The following is a 10,982-nucleotide window of genomic DNA, read 5'->3' on the forward strand; positions in this document are numbered from 1 at the left end:
TTTCAATATTATACACTTTAGTCCATAAAAAAAAAAATTCTTGATTAACCCCATATTCTAGTCCCCAAGAAAAAAACCATGGGTTTGCCTCTGCACATAGCTACATAAACACATACGTAAACGCATACAATTTTGGTCACACTCATTCCCATCCGCCGTCACCTAATAATCATGGAAACCAAAATGGAAAAATATGAAGAATTGTTTGGTGCTTGTGATGGCAATGTTGCTGGTGATGTAGGCACCATAGATTTAATTTTATCTTTAGTTTATTTTAACTAAATTTTTGCTCATCAATGTAACTAAGTTGTGTAATTAAACTATGCAAATAAGCTTTCTAAGTTGTCTAATATATATAATTAGCCCAAATTTCATAGTAAAAAACTAAAAATAGATGAAATACATGTTTTTTTTTTGCTAAACTTGTGTTCATAAGTTCATTAATGTAACTATGCCATGTAAATAAGTTTTCTAGATTGTCTGTATAAGTTGTGTATGTATTGTGGAATGCATCTATTCTTATTTTCGTTTGTCTTCAGTTTATTTTAACTAAGTTGTTTGCTTATTAATATACCTAAGTTGTGCACTTCTTCGTCACGATTACTGTTAGTTTTGGTAAGCAATTTTATTTCAGACTCCAGATATAATGTCAATTACTGTAATTTCTTTTATTTAAATAAGTGGACAATTTAAATTCATATAAGCTAAAAGCAATGTTGCCGGTCGGACCGGTTCGACCGTGACCCGGCAATAAAGTGGTCCGGTCTGACATCTAAAACGGGAAAAATCAAAAACCGTGGTCAAATGGCCAAAATCCGGTTCGACCGAGTAAAACCCGACAACCGACGAGTCAGTCAAAGAACCCGGTTTTTGGCCGAAACGTCTCGAACCTTCACAGAATTGTAGTGGGTGGCCGGATCTAGTCATGATCAGTGGTCAAATGATTGTCGGATATGATCATGGGTGATTGAATAGGGGTGGCCGATTGCCGGATTTGAAGAATAAAAATGGAAAAATATAGAGTATAAGCAGTAAAATATAATAAAAAGTGAGGTGAAGGAAATAAAAGTGAAAATAATAAGTGAGATATTAAAAATATATATATAGAAAATAATATTTTTAAAATATTAAAATTAATAAAATAATGGCATATTAAAAAAAATCCCATATAAACCCATGACCCAAATGGTCGTCCGGTTCTATATCCGTCCGGTTATGAAAATATTGGCTAAAAGTAGAGCATTTTAATTCCTTTTGATTTATATCCAAGTCCAAATTTAGTACCGGCTATAGTTGCAACTTGCAATGATATGTAACACAGTACATTCCAATCCTGACATTATGTGAAAAACATGGTACAAGCTTATTTGTGATAGTATAAGAAAAAAAAGAAAAACTTTAGATTAAACTTATTAAGGTTAAAACACACGTTTGGTATATACATATAATGCTTGACTCAACTTTTCTTCTATTGCAATTGTAATTAGTTGATCCATAAGAATTTTTTCAATCTGACTTTAATTCAGTCAAACTAAACAGAAGAAACAACTGAAAATATCCTTTGTATAAATCTCACGAATCAGTTCAACAATCCCCACATAGGTTCCGATAAAATTTAATATATATCAAATTTAGCCTTTCTTGAGTTCTATACAAATAAATGAAAGCATAAACAATAATAAGAAGGAAAAAAAAAAAGAAAATCTTAAACAATTCGATAGAGTGCAATTTTTGCTGAAGATGTCTACCGCAAAAATGAATTTAATTCATGTAGATAATATTGGAATTAAATCACTTCATATTGTACATATTTTTTGGAATCTCATGTCACTAGTAGAAATAATGGCTTCTGCGACCATTAATCGTAGCAAAAGATATCAAATTTATAGCAAAAGACTTTTGCTATACATTTGTTACGAATTGCCCCGTAGCAGTTACGAGCGTGACAAAAACTTTGATACGGCAGACGGCCGTAGCAAATATTTTTTTAGTACGACAAATCCTAACACTTACTACGACTCCCAGATTGTTCCATAGTAAAAAATATCTTTTGTAATAGCTTTTTAATTTAGCCAAAAAAAAAAATCATAATAAAAAGCCATTTTTCTAATATATAATTATTTGGTTCGTTCGTACCCTTTTTTTTTTTTTATTTTTTTTTCAGTTCCTTTACCAAATTACCAGTCCATGATATATTGGTACATTTTGTTTCGCCTTTTTTTAGGGTTCAGAAAAGTATAAAGCATATTTCTCTTTTGAGTACAATTTAAAGGGTAAACCATGGCTCAACCATGTGACCTACAAACAATGCGTAACTATGAAGATATCTGTATTATATATATATATATATATATATATATATATATATATATATATATATATATATATATATATATATATATATATATAATATATATAAGATCCTCTAAATAACTTATGAAATCTTGTCTTTCCCTTTTAATCTCTCTTCACTAAATAATAATAATAATAATAATAATAATAATAATAATAATAATAATAATAATAATAATAATAATAATAATAATACAAGAAGATAATACAAATAAAAAGAAATACATAATTAATTTCTTTGTGATGATATATATACCTAGGAGAAAAATATAGTATACTAAGTTGAATAGAAAGCAAAGCACAATCTCTTTTTTTCATAGCTGCCTAGAGAGAGAGAGAGCCCTTCTCACTTTTGTATATTGCTTTCTGTCTTTCTTGTCTCTTTGTCTTTCTTTTTAGCCCTCCTTTACTTTTCTCCTTTCCTTTTCACCCCTTTAATTTCATATTTCCTCAGTGGGAACCTGATTCCTCTTCAGTCAGAAATTAATTAATTATTTAATTAAATAATTATTCCAAGAGTGAACTCCAAATTAGGCTTCTTCTTCTTAGGGTTGATATTTGTCTCTACTATACTTGATGAACTCACATCTGATGATATTCTCTCATAACTTGTGCATTTTTCTCCCGTTTCCTTCTGCATCCAGTACAACATCGATAAATTAATTACTAAAAATAATAATTTATTGCAGTCCTGACTCAGTGAAAACATATTAAACTACTAGTTCGATGACTTAATATTTCGCTAAATTAAGAAAATTTTGCTAGTCCTGATTCTATTAATTTGTTGAGGTTTAACTGAATAAATATTATTGCATACATAAAATACATATATTTATATATATCACACAATAGTACACACACACACACCATGATTTATCAAGTACGTGGTACACACATGCATTATGTATGGTGTAATTTTACATTTTCAAGATCATCTTTTCCTTACTTTTACTTGACTTTTAATTCCACACACACACACACACACACTCTGTGTGTGTGCAAAAAGGCTCCCTCTACTTTTGTATATATAGAGATACTCAGAAAAGATTAACACTTTATTCACCATATATATACATATATCCAATGTGTGTATATATATATGTACAAGCATGAAAGTACACTATATTATTGACATGGGAAAGAATTTTGAAAGAGGGTGTAGGGGTATTTTAGTAATTTCACGTTCAAAAAGTTGTACCTCAAGAGATTGTACGTTCCTTTCAGAGTCGTTTGGTCTTCCATGCAACCAAGCTGCAGCTTCACCACTGCAACAAAATCAGAACCAAATATATAATTTTGACAGAATAAACCAATAAACCATGCGCACTATATAATATATATTATATATTATATTCTATTCTGCTACAGAAAAAAATAAATAAAAAATAAAGTGAAACCCACCCATGTGACAATTGATTACTTTTTTATAAATTAACAAAGCAAAAAAGTCTCAAAATTATTCCATATTAAATAATTCCACATCTAAAATGTCAAGCTTTGAGAGTAAGTTTTCTTAATTAGGCCCCATTATATTCAAATAGCTTCCCACGCAGTGGCGGAGCCAGTATAAAGCAAACGGGGGCCGTAACCCCCAACATTTCTCAAATTACGATCTTTCCGAATTTAATTTTTTTAAATGCATTCGATCCTCTCGAACTTAAAATTCTGGCTCCGTCACTGCTTCCCACAAGATCCGAACCAAAAGGATTTTATCATTAAGAATTCAAAGAAATCAAATAATTATCTTGGAAGATGTGCAATTTATTATTACATTAATTAATTTAATTACTTACTCCGCAGTCATATTCAATCCACTTCTTTTTATGCTGTTTCATTTAATTCGTAATTACTAGTATGGTTGAATATGTGAATTATTTGTCCCTCCCCTCAGCTCCTTTCAATGAATTACTATAATTAATTCATTTTAAATTATTGGAGTTTTGAATATTCAAAGTCTATATATAATTATAAATATAGCTTTTTCTTTATTAATAATTCTTTAAATTCTACCACCAACCATAAATCTAAATTATTGTGACATGATTAATGCTGCCCCTGTTCAATGGGGTTCACCAGGTCTAGCTACCTGCCTAAGTAGTTCTTTCTAGCTAGGTTTTCACATAAAAAGTTCATATATATATATATATATATATATATATATATATATATATATATATAAAGAGTACCTACACATTTTCAAGAATGAAAAGTTAAATATTATCTTATGTATACTTTGGAAACCATTCGTGTATGTGTGTGTGTGTATATATATATATATATATATATATATATATATATATATATATATATATATATATATAACCAATTTTTTCGACGTAAAACGACTTTTGAAGCCAAAATAATTAAGTAAGAATTAGTGAACCGAGCTCGAACTATGAATGTGTGAAAAATTCACTAGTCCCTAAATATATATATATACGGTGTGTACGTGTTTGTGAAACTAAATACGAGTCGAGTACCAACTACGATAGAAAATCCAACGAGCAAGAGAGAAAAAACAAATTATGTCGATCGATAAAGACTACATGTAAAGGGGTGATTAAATGTCATTAACTTTATCCACTTTAACACTAAATTCAAATTAAAGGCTATATATATATATATATATATATATATATATATATATATATATATATATATATATATATATATATTTTGAAATGCACAAAAGAATAAAATAATTAATTAAATTTGGTACCTTGATGAATTGCTCCACATGCCATGAAATTCATCTTGATCAATATTGATTTGTCTTCCCTTAATTTGATCGGATTTCTGCATGTTTTGAATGTCGAACAGGAAATCGTCCGATGTGTCGCCTGAAGACCCGTTTTCGTAAACGTCCGATTGTCCTAATTAACATAATTTCCAATATATTAGAGCTTATTAAAAGATGAGGAAATTACAAAAAATAAAAATAAAATAAAAAATGGAAAAATATATCAAAAATAAACCTGAATTAGCTGGAGCTCTGTCAGTTGACTTCACTGTCCGATACATCTGCCAAAAAGCACAAAATCATGCATGCCAATATTAGTCACATATACATACATGCATACATATATATATATATATATATACATACATATATACATATAGACTCGCGCTAAAGGTAGGATATATATTAGTCAAAAGTCAAAACGTACAAAAAGAAGAAGAGTACTGAAGAAGATGCCATGTATGCATGCATAATACACATGCATGTATGTATGTATGTATACATGTCTGCTTTTTGGAGGTTAAATTAATTAATTAATTAAACATGGGTTTTGAATTAATTTGGCAGATGAAGAAAAGGGTTTTCTCTCTTAATTAACACAAACATGGTTTGCATATGATTGTGTAATGATAGTGTTTTTTGTACTTTTGTCTTTCTTTTCTAGCCATTTCTTCAGGAAGATAGGTCTATTATTACTTCGTTTTTTTGGCTATATTGTTTGTCCGTCTCTCTCTCTCTCTCTCTCTCTCTCTCTCTCTCTCTCTCTCTCTCTCTCTCTCTCTCTCTCTCTCTCTCTCTCTCTCTCTCTCTCTCTCTCTCTCTCTCTCTCTCTCTCTCTCTCTCTCTCTCTCTCTCTCTCTCTCTCTCTCTCTCTCTCTCTCTCTCTCTCTCTCATACACACACATAAATGAGTCCCATCTCTCCAAGAAAAAAAAGCATTGGAATTTGAAATAATTATGTGTATATATGTTTCAAATTCTTGATTTCGTAATGTCAATTAAAATAAAAACGACTGTAATTAATTAATTAATTACTAACAATTCTTCATGGCTTATAATTATTTTAGGTGATTGGATAAATTGAAAAATATAAAATTAATTAATAAATAAAAAGAAAATAAAAGTGCGAAAATGGTGATTTACCTGTAAATGGGATTTAACATGTGCCAAGGTGAGATCTTTCACATCCATTAGCTCAAGAACTGACTTTGGCGTAGCTCCTATACATATATATACAAACATCAGAAAGTGATGAACAAATGTGTATGTATATATGTATGTGTATGTATATATGTATGTATATGTATATATACGTATGGAGGAAGGTTAATAATTACTTTCATGGCCGCCCAAGAGCTCGACGGCATGGACAAAACGAGCATGTAGAGTGGTGGTCCACCGCATCCGTGGGGCCCGCATACTCCGTTTTACCGGAAACCTCGACAGCAGCCTCGACCGCATCAGCACTCCGGCGGAGGTGTTGATGTGATTCATACCTCCGCCGCCGGAGGCCCCCGCCATCAACTGCGGCGGCGGCGCTTCCAGATTATGCTGCTGCTGATGATGGTGATGGTGGTGGTGGGCGGCGGCGGTGGCGAACGGGAAAGAAGGAGGGTTTTGGTACACCGGGACCCCTCTAATCGGCCTCAAGAAACCGAGCTCTTCCCCGGCGGAGAGCCCTTGCCGGAGGAAACCCGCGCCGCCGTGGAGGAGGTGGCGGTGGAAGTACTGATTTGAGGAGGAAGAAGAAGGGGATGGGCGGTCGGAATAATAGTAATTAGAGTTGTTGGCCGGTGGAGGAGGCTTGGCGGTGGCGATGGCGGTGGAGTTTCTTGAATCGAGAGCTCTCCGCCAGAAGGCCATATCGACCACCTCATCTTGATCGGAAGTTCTTCTCCAGCCGGTTGAAGACGACGGCGGAGAGGGTTTACTACTAGCGTTGTTTGGTGGGCTGATTTGCAGAGAAAGGTCTGGATGTGCTGGAAATAACTCCATTAATTAATTAATTAGTGTGCCTGTAAACTGTAAACCCTCTCTTCTGTGAATTGTATTTGTTTTTTTAGGGTTGTAATAAACTTGTTTAGAGAATTCTTGAACTGAATTATAAGTTGTGGGCTTCTTCTAATTCTTTCTTCACCCTTTTAGATGGGGTTTGATGGAAGAATTTAGAGAGAGAGAGAAGCTAGAGAGAGAAAGAGAGAGGTGGTTGAATTCTTGAAGAGATTTGAGATGAGAGAGATGAGAGAGAGATGAGAGAGAAGTAAACAGTATATGAAGTGAATGGGTGTTTCTTTTGTGTGAAGTATATGTGAGAAAGTGACACTTTGAAGAGCTATTTGGAGGGGGTGGGGGTGGGGGTGGGGGTGAGGGGGGGTGGGGTGGCAATACTTTTTTTCTGGTTGTGGGAAAGATAGGAAAGGAAAAGTAAATAATTTTTGAGACTTTGATTTTCTTTTTACTCCTTCCTTTTTTCATGTATGCTTTTGGTGAAGAAAAGGAAATTTTAGTGTAAGCTTTTAATGTATGCATTTGTGTCTCTTAACAACTCAACCTATGAGAGGGTGGTGTTATTTCGATTTCGGTTTGAATTTATTTGCCAATATTTTCTAGGTCGAGCTCGGTCAACGTACTGCTAGCTTAGTTATTAATGTGATACACATCTCGTGTGCGGTTTTCGAGCTGTTACGTGAGAACAAAGTGTACCCAGTCTAATTCGAGTGGTTGCGGGTTTTCTTGTGAATAAAAAAAATAATATTTCTTACAAATATCTTCTTTCAATAAAGGAATTGATTTTTTTTTAACAGAAAAAACATTACATATATATTACATAGTCAAAAGCATAGTACGGTTACAGGGTTTTGTAGTACAACGGAAAAATACAGAGGATAAGTCTTTATACAAAATATCCTGAATAAATTCAGGGCAAGTTTCAAAATGCAACAATTCATTCGGTTGCATAGTAGTTCCTCGTTTGGCCAAAAGATCCGCCACACTATTCAATTCCCTGTACGAAAACACCATACGAGCTTGATTTATTGATTGTATGTATGGGTGTAAATCGAATGAATTTGATCGAAAAATTGTCAATTTACGAATTCTTTTGTTTTAGAAAGTGGAAAACTAATTTCATCCGTACCAAAAGAAAATTGAATCGAATATTGAAACTTTGGTAAATAAAATGAAAAAACTTGTTCCATGCAAAATTGATTTTTTTTCGATCCGAATTGATGGAAATCGAAACTTCTATTTATTTATTCGCCAATAATATAAAGTAAGATACGTTTTGAATCTTAAAAAACCGAATGAAATTTTAAATGATTAATTAATTAAGGGAATTGCTTTTTGCGGTTTGAAAATTGCTATTTGCGGTTTATAACAAAACCCCCCAAAAAACACTTTATTTCACTAAAACCCCAAAACTTCCCAAAAAAAATCCAAAAACCCCCCCAAAACGCGTAAAAGCCCAACTTGGGCGCCCATTCATGCACTGCACGCCCAAGTTGGGCGTGCAAGCTGCATTTGGGCGCCCGAGTTGGGCGTCCAGTGCAATTTTTTTTTTTTTTTTTTTTAAATGTTCGAACGCCCAAGATGGGCCCCCAAGGCGTGTACGAACGCCGGGGAACGGGCGTTCGTACACGCCTTGGGCGCCCATCTTGGGCGTTCGAACATTTTTTTGCGAAAAAAAAGCCCTACAAATCGATTTGTATGGCTTTTTAACATGAAATTGGTTCCGTAATCGACCTACCCAATGCATATTACACATAAAAGAGTCGAAATTACATCAAAAAATCGAAGCCCAACCCTTCTTCAAGCTTGATTTCGAATTTTCGAATTTTTGTTTTTGTTTTGCTATTTGCAGTTTTGGGGGGTTTTTGGATATTTTTAAAAGTTTTGGGGGGTTTTGTTATAAACCGCGAATAGCAATTTTGTGACCGCAAATAGCATTTCATTTAATGAATACTAAGTATTATTTAATCAAGAAGAACATTTATGAGGAAAAAATAAAAATGTGTTATTCATGAAACCGTAAAATGGTATAACAATATTACAAAAGAGTGAAGTGAAAAATGATGAGTACAAAGGTTAAACAAAATCTGGCTATAGCTGCGATCGGGACACGACCTTCAAATACATGGCGATGCATTTGGCAAGTCCGAAACTCTTTGGCCATGGGACTACGAAAAAGAATCGGCAATGGTGAAGGTACATCTATATGGGCGGACCCATGGATTCAAGACGACGGGAGTTTCAAAATCATTACATAGAGGCCTATTGATTCGGTCTACCCAAATACGGTTGCGGATCTGCTCGTCCCAGGAGAAAGTTTTTGGAACAAATAAATGATCGAAAAAGTTTTATGGCCAATCGATCACGAAAGAATTTGTTCAATCCCGATTGGAAGTTCGTTGGCGGAAGATAGATGGATTTGGCATTTCTCGAATTCGGGTAAGTTTACGGTTAACTCATGCTATCATAATCTATTAGCTAGAGGAAGTATGCTGGGCAATCCTAGGGTCCAGAATGCGGCGTCAAGTAACGGGACAATAGCAATGGAATGGAAGGAATTATGGCAGATACAAATTCCCCAAAAAAATCGTATTTTCCTATGGAGAATGTGCTCCAACATCCTCCCTACTAGTGCCGAACTATTTCGTCGGAAAATCATTCGTTCTCCGGTGTGCACAAGCTGTGGCAAAGAACCAGAGACTATCTTGCATGTGGTTTTGAATTGTCGTGGTATGAATACAGTGTGGTGTTCAAGCCCTTTTTCTCTTTCTCGCTTTGGAACCATTACGTCGTTGGGGAGTTGGCTGGAAACCACGCGGGAGAAACTTAACACACAATGGTTTACGTTGGCTATGATCATTGTGTGGAAGGCCTCGGAAAATCGAAATAAGAAAAGAAATGGGGAGCATATCATCCCTTCAACTCAATTGGTGCAATGGGGGGCTGATTATCTTCACACATACCAACTTGCTCATTTACGACACCGGCTGAATATGGAGACCCAACACCCAGCACACTGGAAACCCCCACCAAATGGATTTATTAAGATTAATTTTGATTCTTCTTTACCGCTAGGGGGCAGCTGTTATTATACTGGCATCGTTGCTCGAGATGGGGAAGGCCAGTGTATCGGATGGAAGTCGGAGAGATTTCACGGGAGAGTGAAAGCGGTAGAGAGTGAGGCGCATGCAGCACTAAAAGCGATGGTCATGGCGCGGGAAAAGGATTGGTCAAGGATTATTATTGAAAGGGATAATCTCATGATTATTGACGCGCTTAATAAGATAGATTTTGCTTCGTCTTCAATCGGTGCTTTTATAGAAGAGTGTTTAATTATTGCATCTTCTTTTGATAGGGTTAATTTTCAATTTGTTAAACGATCGGGCAACCATCTTGCTCATACGATAACTAAGTCGTCGTTTAGCAGTATTTGTAATGAGGGTTCGTACCTTCCTCCAATCCTGGCCAATGTGGCCAAATAAGATGTCTGGTTTTCAAAAAAAAAAAAAGGTTAAACAAGGAAATTTTGAGAAGATAAGTGATATATTCATAATTAACAACAGTAGGGGAGGCAAAATAGAATTAAGTCATTAACCATATACTACATTTTAAGGGTGCAAAGTGGAATTAAACCTTATTAGTTCACCTCCAAATATGACAAAATATATTATGAGAGGATTTTCTCTTTGAAAAATAATATAATTTTCAAATATGTTGTTTTTAGTTTTCAAATTGGCTTGAAGGATTGATAAAAGAATTGGTTTGATATATGGCATCCTAAAAAATATGAGTAAAAATATTAAATTACCTTCATTAGCTTAGAAATTTATTTCCTGTGCATGATTTATTTTATTTTGACGGTGCAAAACACTATTATTTTTTCG

At 34.1% G+C, this 10,982-nt stretch overlaps 1 protein-coding gene across 1 annotated transcript; it reads right to left on the reverse strand.

Moving 5' to 3' along the window:
- Positions 1-2,503: 2,503 nt before the first annotated feature.
- Positions 2,504-7,601, reverse strand: LOC105963220 (putative transcription factor KAN2). The gene is made up of 6 exons (XM_088818698.1): positions 6,429-7,601; positions 6,235-6,311; positions 5,328-5,373; positions 5,072-5,225; positions 3,551-3,617; positions 2,504-2,986 (listed from the first exon to the last, which is right to left on the reverse strand). The coding sequence occupies exons 1-6, from the start codon at positions 7,084-7,086 to the stop codon at positions 2,852-2,854; spliced, it is 1,137 nt and encodes a 378-aa protein (XP_088674824.1). The 5' UTR covers positions 7,087-7,601; the 3' UTR covers positions 2,504-2,851.
- Positions 7,602-10,982: the final 3,381 nt, after the last annotated feature.

This window comes from Erythranthe guttata, chromosome 5 (assembly GCF_056151865.1).
Source record: "Erythranthe guttata isolate IM_541 chromosome 5, IM_541, whole genome shotgun sequence".
Lineage (NCBI taxonomy): Eukaryota > Viridiplantae > Streptophyta > Magnoliopsida > Lamiales > Phrymaceae > Erythranthe > Erythranthe guttata.

What these genes read in the sequence shown, in the direction of transcription:
- LOC105963220 (XM_088818698.1), bottom strand. Translation starts at nt 7,086, where the DNA reads ATGGAGTTATTTCCAGCACATCCAGACCTTTCTCTGCAAATCAGCCCA. An exon ending in CAGAGCTCCAGCTAATTCAG is followed by an intron (nt 5,226 to 5,327) that starts GTTTATTTTTGA and finishes TATGTTAATTAG; the next exon opens with GACAATCGGACGTTTACGAA. An exon ending in GGAACGTACAATCTCTTGAG is followed by an intron (nt 2,987 to 3,550) that starts GTACAACTTTTT and finishes TACTGGATGCAG; the next exon opens with AAGGAAACGGGAGAAAAATG.